Below are 20,416 nucleotides of genomic sequence, written 5' to 3'. Positions count from 1 at the left end.
TCTACCGCTTCTTCTCTCTCCCTCTTCCCTCCCTCCCTCAGGTGATGCAGTCCCTCCGGTTTGCCCTGCAGCCGGCTGTGGTGGACATCTCAGTCAAGTGGAATGTCCCAAAGGGGGTGTCTGTCACCCCTCTGTCTCCACCAATCAGAGTGCTCTTCCAGGGTCAGAGGGCACTGCTGTATGCCCAGCTCACTGGGAAGGTTAGGGCTCTGCCTTCTCCTGTTATGAGTGTTGATATTGTTTAACATACAGTATGTCAATGTTCAAAGGGCACTGGAAAGGTCATAACTATTTGTTTGGTCAAGGTCCACGTGTTTCACTCAACCCCATATTTCCTTGTTTTCTCTCTATATCGTTATGTCTCTCTGTCTTTCTCTTTCCCTATCTCCTTATCTCAGAGCTCAGGGGACACAGAGGGCTCAGTGACAGTGAAGTACAACCTGGCTGAGCAGCCTGTTGAGAACCAGCTGAGCTTCAGTCTCAAGCTTGCAGAAGACACTGGGTAAAAACAGCACTGTTTTTACTGTTTACGGTGTGCAGGCCTTGGTCAGATACATTAAAAGAATGTGCCACCACTTACAGACAAGACTGCCATGACGCTCCATTAACAGAAACAGTGCCAGCACTACTAATGCATTTAATCTATGTTGTATGATTTGATACATTTAGTAGGTACCCCCATCCCATCAGCAATCCTCCCCTCTTAATCTCTCTATCCCTCCTCTCCCCCACTCCAACATCTTAATCTCTCTATCCCTCCTCTCCCCCACTCCAACATCTTAATCTCTCTATCCCTCCTCTCCCCCACTCCACCATCTTAATCTCTCTATCCCTCCTCTCCCCCACTCCACCATCTTAATCTCTCTATCCCTCCTCTCCCCCACTCCACCATCTTAATCTCTCTATCCCTCCTCTCCCCCACTCCACCATCTTAATCTCGCTATCCCTCCTCTCCCCCACTCCACCATCTTAATCTCTCTATCCTTCCTCTCCCCCACTCCAACATCTTAATCTCTCTATCCCTTCTCTCCCCCACTCCAACATCTTAATCTCTCTATCCCTCCTCTCCAGACTGACCATCCACAGGCTGGGGGCTCGAACCCTGATCCGCTCCCTGGAGATGGAAGAGAGACAGGGGGATGGGAAGAAGAAGGGAGTGCAAGAGGAGGTGGTAGAGCTCAGCGTCCAATCAGGAGTGAGCAGTGTCTTTACTGCCTTCATCGCTGTCCACAAAGTAGATGGAGAGGCTGTGCAAGGACCAATGCTACTCAGACAAGTCCCCACGCCAAGTGTGTCTGTGTCTGTGAAACAACAGCGTCGGTGTAAGGAAATTATTTTATGCAGATATTGTGTAAACAGCACAAAATATATGTATAAAAATGTTTACATTTTATTTAAATAGGCAAGTCAGTTAAGAACAAATTCTTATTTACAATGAAGGCCTAGGAACAGTGGGTTAACTGCCTTGTTCAGGGGCAGTACGACAGATTTTTACCTTGTCAGCTCGGGGATTCGATCTAGCAACCTTTCGTTTACGCTCTAACCACTAGGTTCCCTGCTGCCCCAAATAAATAAGTGGTAACCCGAGCTGCAGTGTCACAAACTGTGCCCTCTGCACATGTAAGCCTCAGTGTTTAGTTATAAATGTGTTCTGTGTGTTTTCCTTTGTTTGTAACCCAGTGACCTGTGTGTTTCTTTCTCAGCATTGTTAAAAACCTCCCTGTCCAGGAGGATGGTGTGTGGTGCGGCTATGAACATGTCTATGCCCCAAAATATGAGTTTCAATGTCCAAGCTGATATGGGTCCCCTAGGATTAAGGTCAAAGTTTAGCAAAATGAGTAAGCTTCAAAGTGAAGGTAAGCACTGAGTCCATTTGGTTATGAAACAAATTGCATGACTCATGCTCATGCCTCTATTTCAATATGCTTCCTATCACTATTATGAGATAATCATATTTTGACTGAACCCTGTTAATACGATCCCTGTTCATTTGTATTTAGATTGTGATCTGATGGGTTCATGTTTAAAGGCTGCATGTTTTCATGAAACTACATGTCTTTATTCATTTCAGGTTCAATTCAAATAATAATTACATTTGACAATATCCGGAATTGACAATACACATTTTATATATTTTTTTCCTTTTCACATCATGGCTTTTACAGAAATGTTGGAAAGAACATTGTAAATGTTGAATTATTTTGGGTATTGAATTGTAATATTGAATTATGATCTGCTATTGATAGACTTTTTTGTTGATAGGAATGTACAAAACAAACATTACCCATTTACATTAGTTTTCTGGTTTGGAGACCTGAATTATTAGACTGTGACCAAGACTCTTGCAAAGGGTTAATATCTGTGTTAACCTCATTTCAAGTACAATTCCCATGTGAATAACAGGTAACACAGTTTGATACTCCCCAAAGCATATCCATTTATTGTGATTGTATTACTCAAGCCCAGTACAAGGACTTTACCACTGTTTTTAGGGTTTGGGTTTGGGTGACCCAGTTAGCCACTGGTGCTATAATGTTTAGGTATTAGATAAAAAACGTTTTGGTCAGTTGTCACCGTTCTGACTATTTGTTGTCCTGTCCCATCAGACTTAGACTGTCCAGCCACATCCTCTAATCCTGTGAAGGACCCTCTCCTCCAGCTGATCTCCCTCCAGAAGGCCTCTGGTTCCTGGGTCCTGGAGGCAGCGTTGGCTGAGGTACTGGGGAAGACTGAGGAGGAAGTGGCCAAGCCAAAGCCTGCACCGGTAGGTCCACAGAAATAAACTGAGACTCAGCAATATGAGCGTGCTGCAAGACTCTGCACTCACACAGACTATCTGCACATATATTCTGTAGAATGACCATCAGCTCTGGACAACGGCATGATGACCATTGAACTGAATCTCACCATGATTCCCATGTCTCAGTATCCTTATCTTCTGCCTGTTTCCTCTCTTTCTCATCATCTCTCTCGTTCTCTTTCCCTTACTCTCTTTTTCTGTCTGTGTGTCTGTCTCTGTCTGTCTGTCTGTCGCTCTCTCTGTCTGTCTGTCTGTCTGTCTGTCTGTCTGTCTGTCTGTCTGTCTGTCTGTCTGTCTGTCGCTCTCTGTCTGTCTGTCGCTCTCTGTCTCTGTCGCTCTCTGTCTGTGTGTCTGTCTGTCTGTCGCTCTCTCTCTGTCTGTCTGTCGCTCTCTCTCTGTCTGTCTGTCGCTCTCTCTCTGTCTGTCTGTCTGTCTGTCTGTCTGTCTGTCTGTCTGTCTGTCTGTCTGTCTGTCTGTCTGTCTGTCTGTCTGTCGCTCTCTCTCTGTCTGTCTGTCGCTCTCTCTGTCTGTCTGTCGCTCTCTCTCTGTCTCTGTCGCTCTCTCTCTGTCTGTCTGTCGCTCTCTCTCTGTCTGTCTGTCGCTCTCTCTCTGTCTGTCTGTCTGTCGCTCTCTCTCTGTCTGTCTGTCTGTCGCTCTCTCTCTGTCTGTCTGTCTGTCGCTCTCTCTCTCTCTGTCTGTCTGTCGCTCTCTCTCTCTCTGTCTGTCGCTCTGTCTGTCTGTCTGTCGCTCTGTCTGTCGCTCTGTCTGTCTGTCGCTCTCTCTCTCTGTCTGTCGCTCTCTCTGTCTGTCGCTCTCTCTCTCTGTCTGTCTGTCTGTCTGTCTGTCTGTCTGTCTGTCTGTCTGTCTGTCGGTCTGTCTCTCTCTCCCCGTCTGTCTTTCTGTTCTGTTCTCTCTCTCTCAGGTGGACCAGGAGGTGTGGGCCACGGTTCTAGCCCTGGTATGGCTCTATGGGTTCAAGATGGAGGCTCAGGAGGAGTGGCAGTTTCTGGCCTTGAAGGCAGTATCATGGATCCAGGCTCAGAAAGGTAGCTATGGCTCACTCTCATAGTCCTGGCATCTAAAATTTTGGCCTTCATCTAACCTGATTGGAAATAAATTGTTTCGGTGAAAGCAATTTCCTGGTTGGGATCCACTCTATTACTTAATCTCTCTATTTTGAGTATAATCAATCATTCACAATACAATGTTGGTGGTATTTTGTCTTCTAACAAGTGTTTGAGGATACATTTTGCCCACCCTTGTCCCCATGATTCCACAATATAGTGATACCTGTCCTGGTGATGTGTGTTTCAGCGACCAGTGTGTCCGAGTGTGTCCAGGCTGGAAACACCCTTCTGGGTTGCCAGGTGCAGAAAGACACATTGGGGCTCTGAGAGGTTCACACTGCCTGTCCTCTCTCTGTCCCCCACACTCCTGCTACTCTGCCTGGGGTCAGATATACACACAACCCAACCTGCTCCTGGTCCCCTCCTCAAAGCAACATGGTGGAACTAGCTATTGTCCCGGTCTGAACAAGCCTAATTATCAACCTCTCACCTATATTAGCCTACTGTCATTTAATGTAGGGGCACTTATGTATCTCAATGTATTGGTTGTTATTAACATTAACATATATCAACATGAATCTATGTATTACATATACAGCTATACTTGTCAGACTTTGCTTTGGTTATCAATTCAATAGGCTACTGGAAACAATGTGTTAACTGTACTTGTCATCACTATCCAAAATGCTTGGTAAAATGGAAAGCTAGATGAGTGCCTTTACTGTGTGATCATGTAACACTGTCTATATTCATGCATTTCCTCATATTTTACCACTGTCCTTTAAAATCAATGATATTCTGTTCCTTCTGCATGGAACTCAATGATATTCTACATGTTGATTGGTCATTTCATCTATTTTATTTTATTTAAATTTCACCGCTTTTTCGTGGTATGCAATTGTTTGTCTCATTGCTACAACTCCCGTTCGGGCTCGGGAGAGACGAAGGTTGAAAGTCATGCGTCCTCCGATACAGAACCCAACCAAGCCGCACTGCTTCTTAACACAGCACCATCCAACCCAGAAGCCAGCCGCACCAATGTGTCGGAGGAAACACTGTGTACCTTGGTTAGCACGCACTGCGCCCGGCCCGCCGCAGGAGTCGCTGGTGTGCGATGAGACAAGGATATCCCTACCGGCCAAGCCCTCCCTAACCCGGACAACGCTAGGCCAATTGTGCGTCGCCCCACGGACCTCGCGGTCGCGGACGGTTCACGACAGAGCCTGGGCGCGAACCCAGTGTCTCTGGTGGCACAGCTGGCGCTGCTGTACAGCGCCCTTAACCACTGTGCCACCCGGGAGGCCATTTTATTTGTTTTTTTAATGACACCAACCTCTGTTCCTTCTTCATGGAACCTAGATCAGGAGTGGCCAACCCCTTCTGGAGAGCCACTGGATGTGCAGGCTTTTCCAGCCCTGCTCTAACACACCCGGTTAATACGTCCTACACATCATCCTCTCATCAGGACCTTGATTAAATGAGTAGGGGGTTTAATCTGAGCTGGAACAGAAACCTGCACCTCCAATAGCTCTCCAGTAGTGTTCGGTAACTCCTGATGAAGAAGAGTAGAGGCTAGAAGACCACGTTGAATATATAATACTGCCTTTATAATACTTGAAGGCAGAATTATTCACAGAGACACACTATGTTGACTACCCAGTTCCTTTACTGTATCCTGAGAAGCTCACCAACTACTTGTTGCTTGGTAATACTGGGCCTTTTACCCCATCTACAGGTACAAGACAGGAAAACATCTCTGTACTACAGCAAATGTGTCGCTCCAGCCATTCCCTCGTTGCATGTCTCAAATCAAATCATATTTTATTGGTCACATACACATATTTAGCAGATGTTACAGTGGGTGTAGCTAAATGCTTGTGTTCCTAGATCCAACAATACAGTAATATCTAACAATTTACAATACACACATCTAAAAGTAATGGAATTAAGAAATATATAAATATTTGGATGCGCAATGTCGGAGTGGCATTGAGTAAAATACAGTAGAATAGAATACAGTATATTTCATATGAAATGAGTAAAGCCGTATGTAAATATGAATAAAGTGACTAGTGTTCCATTATTAAAGTGACCAGTGATTCCATGTCTATGTATATAGTGCAGCAGCCTCTACGGTGCAGGGTTAAGTAACCAGGTGGTAGCCGGGTAGTGATGGCTATTTAACAGTCTCTCGGTCCCAGCTTTGATGCACCTGTACTGACCTCGCCTTCTCGATGATAGCACCATTGTGGAGCCCCTGTGTTGAGAATCAGTGAAGTGGAGGTGTTTAATTGGGTTGAGATCTGGTGACAGACGCATACACACACTTTAAACCCCCTATTCTCCTTTGAGACGTTGTGAACACATTGATTTATGGTGGCGGTGGGGTTATGGTATAGGCAGGCATAAGCTATGAACAACGAACACAATTCCATTTAATCGATGGCAAATTGAATGCACAGAGATACCGTGACGAGATCCTGAGGCGCATTGTCGTGCCATTCATCCGCCGCCATCACCTCATATTTCAGCATGATAATGCATGGCCCCATGTCGTAAGGATCTGTACACCATTCCTGGAAGCTGAACATTTTCCAGTTATTCCATGGCCTGTATACTCAGACATGTCACCCATTGAGCTTGTTTGGGATGCTCTGGATTGACGTGTAAGACAGCGTGTTCCAGTTCCCGCCAATATCCAGCAACTTCGCACAGCCATTGAAGAGGAGTGGGATGACATTCCACAATCAACAAACTGATCAACTCTATGCGAAGGAAGGATATTTTTCGCACTGCATGGGCTTTCAAGGCTCAGAAGACCCAGATGCAGACAGTTTTGAAGTAACATAAGTTAATAACAAAAACAGAGGGGCAGGCAAACGACAGGTCATGGGCAGGCATGGGTCAGTAATCCAGAGCAGAGTCCGAAAGGTACAGAACGACAGGCAGGCTCAGAGCAGGCATAGGTCAGTAATCCAGAGCAGAGTCCGAAAGGTACAGAATGACAGGCAGGCTCAGGGCAGGCAGAGGTCAGCAATCCAGGGTGGTGTGACAAGGTACAGAACGTCAGGCAGGGTCAGGGAAGTCAGAGGTCTGTAATCCAGGGTGGTGTGACAAGGCACAGAACAGCAGGCAGAGTTAGGGCAGGAAGAATGGTCAAAACTAGAAAACAGGAACTAGAGAAAGCCAGGGATACGGGAAAACCGCTGGTAGACTTGACAAAACAAAGCTAACTGGCAACAGACAAACAGAGAAAACCGGTATAAATACACAGGAGATAATGGGGAAAATGGATGACACCTGGAGGGGGGTGGAGACAAGCACAAAGACAGGTCAAACAGATTAGGGTGTGACAGGGGCAAGTGGTGGTCACACCAGATACTGACAGATTTTCTGATCCACGCCCCTACCTTTTTTTTAACGGTATCTGTGACCAAAAGATGCATATATGTATTCCCAGTCATGTGAAATCCATAGATTAGGGACAAAGAATTGCCATAGCCTATATACATATATGCCTTATAATAAGACTGTCAAAGACATAACGTAGAAACCTGCATTACAGACTCAAAAACAACCAGTGGTTGAATAGGCCTAATGTGTCTATCCACCACCACCACCAATAGGAAGATAGCAGTTGTGACTATGACAATGAGATGAGTGCACACCGGTGCACCTACACGTGTTTACTATTGACATTTACCTTTCTTTATAAACCAGGAAGAAGGCTGCGTTTACACTGGAAGCCCAATTCTGAGCGCTTTTTTCACCAATTTGTCTTTTTACCAATCAGACCTGCTCTGAAGATTGAAAACCAGCCTATCACAGATTTTAAGGTAGGCTATTATTATACGTAAGTGCAGCGTTTGGTAAGGCTACTTTGTGAAAGCATTCCTTCTTTAAAAAATCAAAATTGTATCAGATATTGAAATTACATTTAATATGCTTATTATTATAGACTTCTGTTCAACACTGTTCAACGTTACAGAACGTTCAGAATGTATCATGTTTATTGAACCGACATTCATCACGGGCTCTACAATACCTGACCATCACCATCAAGGTGGCAGGTTGTTAAGGGAATTTTTCATCTATAATGACTAATTATGTATGCATTTCAATCAGGATGTACTAATCAGAATACTATTATGTTACTGTATATGTACTAATCAGAATACTAAATGTTACTGTAGATGTTTGAGTTTTCTTTCTTGATCCCAGTACTGAAGATAATGTGTGTGTGAATGTAGTCACGAGTTTAGAACAATAACGGTCTGTTCCTTGGTACAAATTAATGAACTATATCTCCAGACTGTCTAGAATGCTTATCTACACTGACTGACCTTAGCTCTAGGCGAGGAGGGAAGGCTTGAGAGCTACAGAGCCTTTCTACCAGTATCAAGAAGAGACAGAACATTTAGAAAACGCTGACGTCATTTTCAGTTTATAACCTGTGGTAAAATGTGTGTGTACTCAGTACTCTCTTGAATAAAGGCTGTTACTTGACTTTTAAGACCGGGCTCTGTCCATTCCTATAAAATAAGGGTCTTACAAATTCTTATGAATTGACAGAGTGTTTAATTGTAATTGGGAATTAAAACAGAGGAATCAAATTCCTTCAACACAGGTAAACTTACAACTTAAACTTACCTTAAGTCAGGAGACTTAAAATCATTCACTATTGACTATTGCATTTCATCCTTTTGCAGTAGTCTGAAAGAATTAGGAATTAGAATCATTGAATAGGATCTCTATGACTACTTCAACCAGAGGTTACACAGGCTGGACAATGGACAGAGATTGACATTATTGCTCAAGCTGATGATCATTTCATTGTTCATTGTTTAAATGAACTACAGGCTTGATAAAGTCCCTTTTTGCACAAAGCAACTGTTGTATGAGAAAATATGTTCTGAGAAGAGCAATATTATATGACTATTTGTCCGTTCGTTTTTACTATGTTTATTTAGAACCTAACAGTACAAAGTACAAAGCAACATTCTTTATCTGCAAACAGCAGATGTGGTGCATGACTGTCAACGATTAGATAAACCTCTCAATGGCTCTCATCATACTGTCAGTAGTTGCATTCAGTGGCTGCCTTTATAAAACAATTCATCAGAAAACACTTGGCAAATCAAGATTTGAATGTTTACTGTTTCAAACACAAAATTAATCAAAGTGATGTAAACAGTGCTTGTTTTGAGTTAAGAGGACAATAATATGACACCTGACTTCCCCATTCAGGTGCCAAAATGGTGAACTGCTGTGGATTGGTAACTGTCAAGAATGAACCAGGTACTGTTTGAAAGCAGAAATGATTGTTTACTTCCATGTCTGTGTGGATTTTCATTCTCCCAGGCATGAGCTCTCATCAGTATCTTGTTTATCTTCTCTCCATCCATCGCTCCCTCTCGCAGTGCCTCTGAAGAGTATTGCTGTGGAGGTGAGTGTCCAGGGGCATGTAGCCACTGTGAGCTCCACTCTGCAGTATCATAACCAGGAGGAGAGCCCTCTGGAGGCCATCTTTGTTTTCCCTCTACCAGGAGAGGCTGCTGTCTGCAGGTTCAGCACCAAGATAGGACAGACTGAGGTGGTGGCTGAGGTTCAGGAGAAACAGAAGGTGAGGGGAGATGACAAGTCAACAATGAGACAAAAGCAACAATGCAGATCCACAAAAGTATAATTTGTTGCAGGATTCATAGTTACATAGTTACTACACAGGTTTAAGAACAACTTGGTGTAAAGTCTTACTGTGGGCAACTATACCCAATTTGTTAACCAAGCAGTCTATGACTTGCGGAGCTTCAAGAATCAGTATTATCCTTTTGACCACTCTCATATCACTATTGTCTCAGGCTGATGATGCGTCCTTGTGTTCCTCTGTTCCCCTCTCAGGCGTGGGAGCAGTATGATGATTTGTTGAGCTCGGGCCAGCAGGCCTTTCTATTGGAGGAGAGTGATGAGAGCCCGGATGTGTTCAAGCTGAGTGTAGGTAGTCTGCCTCCAGGGGAGAAGGCCTCTGTCAGCCTGGACTATGTGAGAGAGCTGGCTGTACAGGCTGACTATGGCCTGAGGCTCTGCCTTCCAGCTGTGCTCAACCCCCGCTATCAACCCCAGGGTAAGAACATGGACCCCTGTATGGAGAGACACAAACCACTAATACATCATAGGGCATTGCAAAACAAGGTAAAACCTTGTGGGCAGCAGTGTGACTAGGAACCAGCAGCTGGCCCCATAGGGTGGTGGTCTTCAGTCCTGCTCTTGGAGACCCACAGGGGGTGGTGCAGGCTTTAGTTCCAGTCTATCTTAAACACATCTGATTGAATTAATCAAGGTCTTGGTGAGTAGTTGAGTTGAAAGGTAGAAGTGCTGGGCCAGAACAAAAACATGCTAATTTGTGGGTCTCTCTCTCCTCTCTATCCTTCTTTCTTCTCTCTCTGTCTCTCTCCCTCCTCCTCCCTCCCTGACCCAATCTCTCTCTAAGGGTCAGACAATGGCAGTGGTGGCAGTGCCCTGGTGTCCTCGGTGCCTGCTGGTTCTGTGCCTCACAGTCTGTCCCTCAGTGCCCATGCGTCGTCCCCTCATCCCATCTGTAGAGTAGAGTCCAACTGTCCCTAGGACCCACTCAACTACCTCAACACAGAGAAAACCCAAACCACGGTACTGTGTGTGTGTGTGTGTGTGTGTGTGTGTGTGTGTGTGTGTGTGTGTGTGTGTGTGTGTGTGTGTGTTCTTTGGAAAGTATTCAGACCCCTTCCCGTTTTCCACATTTTGTTACGTTATAACTTTATTCTAAAATGTATTAAAAAAAATCAATTCTCATCAATTTACACACAATACCCCATAATGACAAATCAAAAATTGGTTTTTAGAATTTTTTGCAAATGTATTAAAAATACAAAACAGAAATACCTGTCTTGCAAATTCTTACACAGGGACACTCAAAGTCAATCTTAAGTGAATAATTGTTTATCATCAGCACGGTAAATACTGACCAGCATCAACCAAAGTTAGCAACAGTCTGATGGAGGCGCAGCATGCAACCTGGGTTTTGTGTGGTCATATTTGGGGTTTTATACGAGTGCTGTGGGAAACCTAATCGAAGATGGTCATCCTGTCTGCATAACATGCAACAACAACAAAAATCGCAGTAAAAGGGGACAACACTTCAAATCTCGAGTCATCTTCGTGACCACCACCCACTACTTTATAGTGACTACAAGGTAAGTTAACTTTTAGCTCAGTGCATGATGTGGGGACTTCGGAATGGGGGAAAATGTCATGGTTTGTCTGTCTAACTTGCTAATAGCTTGTCAATAATGTAAACTGAAGCGTTCAGTGTTACCTACTGTTGTAAAAACACTACACGTTGTTTTGCAGCTGTATGCGTGGTGTCTGCAGACTCTATTCTCCCATTGCACACCTTATGTAGTTTAGTCACCCAACCAACATATTTTGTTCCTTTAAAATCTGTCAGACGTCAACTTGGTTGTAAAAGTGTTTCAACAGTAGAAACACTATAAACTCCTATACAAGCCTCCTGTATTTATGTCAATTGTTGGGCTCATTGCAATTACTATCACTGTCTTCTTAAGACTGATTTGTATTTATGTCAATTGTACATGGGGTCATTGCATATACTCAAATGCAACACAGAAGATTGTATGTGTGTGTGTGTGTGTGTGTGTGTGTGTGTATGTGTGTGTGTGTGTATGTATGTGTATAATTATAATGTAACAACACCAATAATAATAATACATTTGCTATTCTCTTGTTTGTTTACAGAGTGAGTGTGCAGCAGGCAAACCCAGTGATGCTACTGGTCCCTCCTCATCTACAGTTGTGACACAGACACTCCAGTAAGCATTTACAGGCTGCTTATGCACCCACATCAAAACATGCTCAAGAACTCACTGCAGCCTTTTCATATTAAGTTGCAAAGGACATGATGCCATTTCAAATTGTTGAGAGGCCTGGCTTTCTGAGGCTGATGAAGGTTGCCGTGCCTCACTACAAAGTGCCATCACCAACATTATTTTCCAATACTGAAATTCCAAACCTGTACAACCAGGTTAAAGCTGATGTTGGAACATTTGATTTGCTTACATTAATGTTATTTTAATGTTCATGCACACAAAAAGTACATAGTGCTGCTAATTTAATTTGTTGGTTTTCAATATAAAACTTGGTGAAATAATTTCAGTGTGTGTATCAGTACTTTCTGAAAATGTCAAGTACATTTTAACAATACCGTGATTATACTGATAACAGTGATAATTTTGGTTCCTACATTGTGGAATAATAGTGAAGACATCAAAACTATGAAATAACACATATGAATCATGTCGTGACCAAAAAAAGTGTTAAACAAATCAAAATATATTTTATATTTGAGATTCTTCTAAGTGGCCACCCTCTGCCTTGATGACAACTTTGCACACTCTTGGCATTCTCTCAACCAGCTTCACATGGAATGCTTTTCCAACACTCTTGAAGGAGTTGCCACATATGCTGATCACTTGTTGGCTGCTTTTCCTTCACTCTGCGGTCTAACTCATCCAAAACCATCTCAATTGGGTTTAGGTCGGGTGATTGTGGAGAAAAGGTCATCTGATGTAGCACTCCATCACTCTCCTTGGGAAGGTTGTCAACTTTTTCTGTTGCTTAACCAACAAGGCTTGTAATTTAACAATTGTATTTGTATTTACAGATGTCATACAAATGTGTTATTAAGGCACATGAAAGTAAACATGTTCAAGAAGGCATGTCTGCCAAAATAAAATGTTTTGATAAAAAAATATGTTTTACATTCAAACGGCTCTACTGTGAAGTCGTGACTTGTGTCATATGCCTAGTTTCCTAAATCGTCTCACAGATGGGAGGGCATATCGCTGCAGAGTGCTGTGGTAGCCCTGCTGGTTAAGTGTGCCTTGAATTCTAAATAAATCACCAATAGTGTCACCAGCAAAGCACCCCTACACCATCACACCTCCTCCATGCTTCACAGTGGGAACCACACATGCGGAGATCATCCATTCACCTACTCTGCGTCTCACAAAGACACGGCGGTTGGAACCAAAAATCTCACATTTGGAATCATCAGAACAAAGGACAGATTTCCACCGGTCTAACGTCCATTGCTCTTGTTTCTTGGCCCAAGAAAGTCTCTTCTTATTGGTGTCCTTTAGTAGTGGTTTCTTAGCAGCAATTGGGTCTTCATTTCCTGTGGCGGTCCTCATGAGAGCTAGTTTCATCATAGCGTTTGATGGTTTTTGCAACTGCACTTGAAGAAACTTTCAAAGTTCTTGACATTTTCTGGATTGACTGACCTTCATGTCTTAAAGTATTGATGGTGTAACGGTTTTCTTCTGGTGAAAGAGAGGCGGACCAAAATGCAGCATGGTTAGTTTTGTACATCTTTAATAAAGATGAAAGTACAACAATCTACAAAACAAGAACCGTGAAAAAACAGAAACAGTCCTATCTGGTGCCACAAAGACAGGAACAATCACCCACAAGAGACCTAAAGAATATGGCTGCCTAAATATGGTTCCCAATCAGAGACAACGATAAACTCCTGCCTCTGATTGAGAACCACTCTAGGCAACCATAGACTTACCTAGAGTACTACTCTAACCACAATCCCATAACTACAAACAACCCCAGACAAAACAAACCACATAAATCCCCATGTCACACCCTGGCCTCACCAAAATCCTAACGAAAACACAGAATACAGAATATATAAGGCCAGGGCGTGACAGATGGACTGTCCTTTCTCTTTGCTTATTTTAGCTGTTCTTGCCATAATACGGACTTGGTCTTTTACCAAATAGGGCTATCTTCTGTATACCACCCCTACCTTGTCACAACACAACTGATTGGCTCAAACTCATTAAGGAAATAAATTGCACAAATGAACTATTAACAAGGCACACCTGTTAATTGAAATGCATTCTAGGTGACTACCTCGTGAAGCTGGTTGAGAGCCAAGAGTGTGCAAAGCTGTCATCAAAGCAAGAATAATCTAAAATGTAAATTATATTTTTTGGGTTACTACATGATTCCATAGTTTTGATGTCTTCACTATTATTCTACAATGTAGAAAATAGTCTAAAATAAAGGAAAACCCTGGAATGAGTAGATGTGTCCAAACTTTTGACTGGTACTGTATGTATGAATGTCTGTGTGTGCAGTATGTCTGTGTGTGTGCACTCTCACTAGAACCATGAACCATCAGAATCCTTCATAGTTGTTAAATTCCCTCTGACTGCTCTGTCTTCATGTGAATGTTGTTCTAACTGCAGGTCAGTCTGGCTGCAGGTCATCAGTTTGACCGGGACGTTGAGCTGTTGTTGTATTACCAAGACACCCATCAGCCTACTGCTATAGTAGAGGCAGCACAGACTTCTGCCAAGCCAGGTGAGGGGGGGTGGGTGTACTCTGTTGTAGATGTGCTGATATGAGATCAATGAGTAGTCTAGTCTACTACCTTAATCCATGTTTACATGGAGTAACATGGTGAGACAGAAGATACAGTAGATGTAGAGATGGAGAAAGAGGAGAAAGGCTGTTGGACACTTCTGTTCTCTCTCTCTCTCTCTCTCTCTCTGTCTTTCTCTCCATTCACTCCGTCTTTCTCTCCATTCACTCCGTCTTTCTCATCTCTCTCTCTCTCATCTCTCTCTCTCTCTCTCTCTCTCTCTCTCGCTCTCTCTCAGGCTCTCTCTCAGGCTCTCCCAGGCTCTCTGATGGGCAACCCAGTGGTCATGCTGAGCCTGTACCCAGATTTCCCCAACGATGTGATGTCATCGATGACCTCACATGCAGAGTTTCTGTTCATTATGGATCGCTCTGGTAGCATGTCATGCCCCATGCACAATGGACCTGGACCGCATAGGCAGTGCCAGGGTATACACACACACACATGCAGACACACACGCAAACACACAACCCTGTACTAGTAAATTAACATCTCGATCTGCACATGATTCACCAGTACACCAAGTGGCTTCTCTGTAGGCAACTAGTTCTTTGAGACTGTATGTGGTATCGTTTATTGATTAGTAAAGACACGTTCTCTCTTGCAGGACACTCTGCTGCTCTTGCTGAAAAGCCTGCCCATGCTACTTCAACATCATCGGTTTTGGGAACATTTATAAGTCCTTCTTTCCATAAGTGTTCTCTCCTTCCAAACCCTCGTCTCAATCAGTTCAAGTCCGTGTCTGAGGAGTTCAGTTTTTTACAAACACATTTAGCTGTGTCATTCTAGGGTTTTATCATGTATGTTGTACCAGGTAGTCCAAATCCAAAGATAATCAGTGACAGTGTTTGACAGTTACTGTTTGTCTTGGGTCTGTAATATGTTGTGGTGATGACCCTTTGACCTTGTGTGTGTGGACATCAGTAAGAGTGTGGAGTACAGCCAGAAGACATTGGATGAGGCTCTGGAGAAGGTGAAGGCAATGAGGGCTGACCTCAGAGGTACAGAGATCCTCCAGCCTTTAAAATATATCTACAGCCAGCCCTGCCTCCCTGACCAGCCCAGACAGGTAGCTAACACAGCCTACTCATACGCCTTAATCATTCCTTATAGACACACACACACACACACACACACACACACACACACTGTAATTCACACCGTTTCCTCCTGAAGCACCTCAAACTCCTCTCCACTCTCAACTACAATCACTACAACGGTTTGTTTAGCTACAGAGTTACACCCAACCAATGGCATGTTTAGTTACAGAGTTACACCCAACCAATGGCATGTTTAGTTACAGAGTTACACCCCAACCAATGGCATGTTTAGTTACAGAGTTACACCCAACCAATGGCATGTTTAGTTACAGAGTTACACCCAACCAATGGCATGTTTAGTTACAGAGTTACACCCCAACCAATGGCATGTTTAGTTACAGAGTTACACCCAACCAATGGCATGTTTAGTTACAGAGTTACATCCAACCAAACAGTATCTTTTAAGTGTGTGGTATTTATATTACCATGCATTTCTTACTGGTACATCAAATAGACCTGTGTTTTTGGTTACTGAGGAAACATTCTCCGTATAATTCAAGGCTGCATGTACCTTATTTAACATTAACACATGATGAACATACCCTCTCTGTCGTCCTCAGCTCTTCTTGTTCACTGACGGTGAGGTGGGGAACACCAAGGAAGTCCTGGATCTGGTGAAGGCAAATGCCGGCTCTCACAGGTGGGCCCACAATCACTGTTTCCCCTATCATTACCTAGTTGGAGCAGGGCTCCCACCCACAACAATCACTGTTTCTCCTATCATTACCTAGTTGGAGCAGGGCTCCCACCCACAACAATCACTGTTTCTCCTATCATTACCTAGTTGGAGCAGGGCTTCCACCCACAACAATCACTGTTTTTCCTATCATTACCTAGTTGGAGCAGGGCTTCCACCCACAACAATCACTGTTTCCCCTATCATTACCTAGTTGGAGCAGGGCTTCCACCCACAACAAGCACTGCTATGGGAGCCCTGCTTTAACTAGCTCTGTTACCTTCCTCATGAAAGAATTGATGATTCTTCCTGAACAGTTATGTTTTAATTCAGTCATCAAGCACAAGAAAAACGATACCAGTGATTTGTTTGATAGCCTTATTTTGGTATTTGACAACAACAATAATACTGTTTCCCTGGGTGTGTCCCTGCCAGGTGCTTCTCCTTTGGGATTGGAGAGGGGGCCAGCTCTGCTCTCATCTCTGGGGTGGCCAAGCAGGGCGGAGGGCGCGCACAGTTTATCACAGGACAGGACAGGATGCAGCCCAAAGTAAGAGAGCTTGTGTGTGTACAGTCGTGGCCCAAAGTTTTGAGAATTACACAAATATTAATTTTCACAAAGTCTGCTGCCTCAGTTTGTGTGATGGCAATTTACATATACTCCAGAATGTTATGAAGAGTGATCAGATGAATTGCAATTCATTGTAAAGTCCCTCTTTGCCATGCAAATCAACTGAATCCCCCAAAAACATTTCCACTGCATTTCAGCACTGCCACAAAAGGACCAGCTGACATCATGTCAGTGGGGCAGCAGGGTAGCCTAGTGGTTAGAACGTTGAACTAGTAACCGAAAGGTCGCAAGTTCATATCCCCGTGTTGACAAGGTACAAATCTGTCGTTCTGCCCCGAACAGGCAGTGTTCCTAGTCCGTCATTGAAAATAAGAATGTGTTCTTAACTGACTTGCCTAGTTAAATAAAGGTTAAAAAAATAAAAAATAAAATAAAACATTCTCTCGTTAACACAGGTGTGAGTGTTGACGAGGACAGGGCTGGAGATCACTCTGTCATGCTGATTGAGTTTGAATAACAGACTGGAAGCTTCAAAAGGAGAGTGGTGCTTGGAATCATTGTTCTTCCTGCAAGGAAACACGTGCCGTCATCATTGCTTGGCACAAAAAGGGCTTCACAGTGCTGCCAGTAAGATTGCACCTAAATCAACCATTTATCGGATCACCAAGAACTTCAAGGTGAGCGGTTAAATTGTTGTGAAGAAGGCTTCAGGACGCCCAAGAAAGTCCAGCAAGCACCAGGACCGTCTCCTAAAGTTGATTCAGGGGCACATCAGAGCTTTCTCAGGAATGGCAGCAGGCAGGTGTGAGTGCATCTGCACGCACAATGAGTTGAAGACTTTTGGAGGATGGCCTGGTGTCAAGAAGGGCAGCAAAGAAACCACTTCTCTCCAGGAAAAACATCAGGGACAGACTGATATTCTGCAAAAGGTACAGGGATTAGACTGCTGAGGACTGGGGTAAAGTACTTTTCTCTAATGAATCCCCTTTCCGATTGTTTGGGGCATCCGGAAAAAAGCTTGTCCGGAGAAGACAAGGTGAGCGCTACCATCAGTCCTGTGTCATGCCAACAGTAAAGCATCCTGAGACCATTCATGTGTGGGGTTGCTTCTCAGCCAAGGGAGTGTGCCCACTCACAATTTTGCCTAAGAACACAGCCATGAATAAAGAATGGTACCAACTCATCCTCCGAGAGCACCTTGCCATAAGGCAAAAGTGATAACTAAGTGGCTCGGGGAACAAAACATCAATATTTTGGGTCCATGGCCAGGAAACTCCCCAGACCTTAATCCCATTGAGAACTTGTGGTCAATCCTCAAGAGGCAGGTGGACAAACAAAAACCCACAAATTCTGACAAACTCCAAGCATCAGGATGTGGCCCAGAAGTTAATTGACAGCATGCCAGGGCGGATTGCAGAGGTCTTGAAAAAGAAGGGTCAACACTGCAAATATGGACTCTTTGTATCAACTTCATCTAATTGTCAATAAAAGCCTTCGACACTTATGAAATGCTTGTAATTATACTTCAGTATTCCATAGTAACATCTGACAAATATATCTAAAGACACTGAGGCAGCAGACTTTGTGAAAATGTATATTTGTGTCATTGTCAAAACTTTTGGCCACGACTGTATGTGAGAGTATGCGTATGTGTGTGCATGTTCGCATAAGTGAAGTGACGGCTTCCTTATTCCCTGATATGATTATAATTATGATAATAATTAACTCTACTGCTTCTTCTCTCTCCCTCTTCCCTCCCTCCCTCCCTACCTCAGGGGATACAGTCCCTCCGGTTTGCCCTGCAGCCGACTGTGGTGGACATCTCAGTCAAGTGGAATGCCCCAAAGGGGGTGTCTGTCACCCCTTTGTCTCCACCAATCATAGTTCTCCTCCAGGGTCAAAGGGCACTGCTATATGCCTAGCTCACTGGGAAGGTGAGGGCTCTGCCTTCTACTGTTATGTGTTAATATTGTTTAACATACAGTATGTCAAGATTCTAAGACGAGTGCCCCAATAAAAACTGGTAAGTCGCTACCTTATTTGCAAAAAAAATAAAAAATTGGGAGTCACGTCGACAGACAGACAGACAGACAGACAGACAAACAGACAGACAGACAGACAGACAGACAGACAGCTAGCTAGCTCAGCTCAGCTCAGCTCAGCTCAGCTCAGCTCAGCATCCAATCAGGAGTGAGCAGTGTCTTTACTGCCTTCATCTCTGTCCACAAAGTAGATGGAGAGGCTGTGCAAGGACCAATGCTACTCAGATAAGTCCCCACGCCAAGTGTGTGAGTGAGTGTATGTGACAGAGAGGCTGAGCAAAGAAATTATTTAATGCAGATTTGATGTATAGAGTGTGGAATGTGTGATAGGTGCGAGCTAATTCATAAATGTGTTCCTTTATGTTTGTAACCCAGTGACCTGTGTGTTTTTCCATCTTTCTCTCAGTATACAGCCCCATGTGCGGGATGATGCTGTGTAGTATGGCTATGCCCAAGGCTATGACCAGGAGGATGGACAGGAGTCTAATTGGAGCTTTATGGCCACCAGGTCTGTGCTACTTTATTCACAGCACAAAGAATTTACCGCAATGATTGGGATTAGGGTTAGGGTTCCGGTTAGGGTGATCCAGTTAACCACTGGCGCTATAATGGAGCAGTTAAGGTGTTAGGTTCAGGATGTAACTGTTTCAATCATTTGCTGTCCCATCAGACTTTTCCGCTCTCGCTCCAGTCATGGCAGTAGGTTTGTTCTAGTTTGCCACTTCGACAAGTTACTGTTTCCAATCAATTTTATTTGAACAAATAAATCAAGCTAAACTGTCTAAGCATTCTTTAACATTGCTTAGTCTTAAAAACAAATTAAGTTTAAATTTGAGTGATCATGTTGAATGATTGAGGAAGTTACTAATACTACTCTTTCTCCTTTACCTGGTTTATTGTGTGCTGCTGCAACGATTCTTCTCTAAACAAGGCGTATAATTTGCTAACTTAGTTCAAATTGAGATTTTTTTTTTAAATAAAAGACTAATTTAAATGTTCATTTATCTTCTTAGCTACACCCCCTTTAAGCTATGAATTTTCACTGCCAGGCACGATGGCAGCAGCTCTGTGCTACTTTGCTACTTTTACATAATTACTGTTGCTGATCCATTTTATTTGGACTGACAATGTCATTATACAAGGTCAATTGTATGAATATTTTTTTAAGTAATACCATTGGTGGTGTGGGTGGAAATAACCACTTTATAATTTTGGCTGTGGATTATGTTGATTTTGTGTTCATGTTTTGTGTAGATTGTGGTCCCTTAAGCATGGCTGACTTCTCCAAGTGTATGTACTCACATTTTAAGTCTGCATGTTTTGATGAAACCACATGTTTTATTCATTTCACAGTCAATTCAAATAATAATTGAATTTGACAAAATGCTAAATTGATAATACACATTTTTATAGCTTTATCCTTTTCACATTTCATAAGCTTTACAGATGTGCTTGAATCACATAATTCATATTGATTTATTTTTTATAGAAGTAAACTGTAATTTTAATATTTAATTATTATTGATAGACGTGTTAATAGGTATATACAGCGTATTTGGAAAGTATTCTGACCCCTTGATTTTGTCCACATTTTGTTTCGTTACAGCCTTGTTCTAAAATGTATCATTGTTTTTTCCCCCTCATTAATCTACACATAATACCTCATAATGACAG

General features: G+C 43.2%; 1 protein-coding gene and 1 pseudogene across 1 annotated transcript in view; both read left to right on the top strand.

Annotated features, from left to right (window-relative positions):
* The window catches only part of LOC139382310 (von Willebrand factor A domain-containing protein 5A-like), a 37,935-nt gene extending 33,234 nt beyond the window's left edge, over positions 1 to 4,701 (top strand). Inside the window, exons 12-18 of the mRNA XM_071126213.1 lie at positions 42 to 200; positions 399 to 502; positions 1,072 to 1,322; positions 1,704 to 1,856; positions 2,607 to 2,764; positions 3,723 to 3,846; positions 4,115 to 4,701. Of these exons, the coding sequence (XP_070982314.1) occupies positions 42 to 200; positions 399 to 502; positions 1,072 to 1,322; positions 1,704 to 1,856; positions 2,607 to 2,764; positions 3,723 to 3,846; positions 4,115 to 4,194 (1,029 nt within the window). The 3' untranslated portion in view covers positions 4,195 to 4,701. The remainder of the gene's footprint in view (positions 1 to 41; positions 201 to 398; positions 503 to 1,071; positions 1,323 to 1,703; positions 1,857 to 2,606; positions 2,765 to 3,722; positions 3,847 to 4,114) is intronic.
* A 4,418-nt stretch (positions 4,702 to 9,119) lies between these two features.
* LOC139382632 (von Willebrand factor A domain-containing protein 5A-like) lies at positions 9,120 to 20,011 on the top strand (annotated as a pseudogene).
* Positions 20,012 to 20,416: the final 405 nt, after the last annotated feature.

The sequence above is a fragment of the Oncorhynchus clarkii genome, chromosome 24, assembly GCF_045791955.1.
Source record: "Oncorhynchus clarkii lewisi isolate Uvic-CL-2024 chromosome 24, UVic_Ocla_1.0, whole genome shotgun sequence".
Lineage (NCBI taxonomy): Eukaryota > Metazoa > Chordata > Actinopteri > Salmoniformes > Salmonidae > Oncorhynchus > Oncorhynchus clarkii.
The sequence above is the reverse complement of the archived record's forward strand: the minus strand, read 5'-3'. Positions and strand labels throughout refer to the sequence as shown.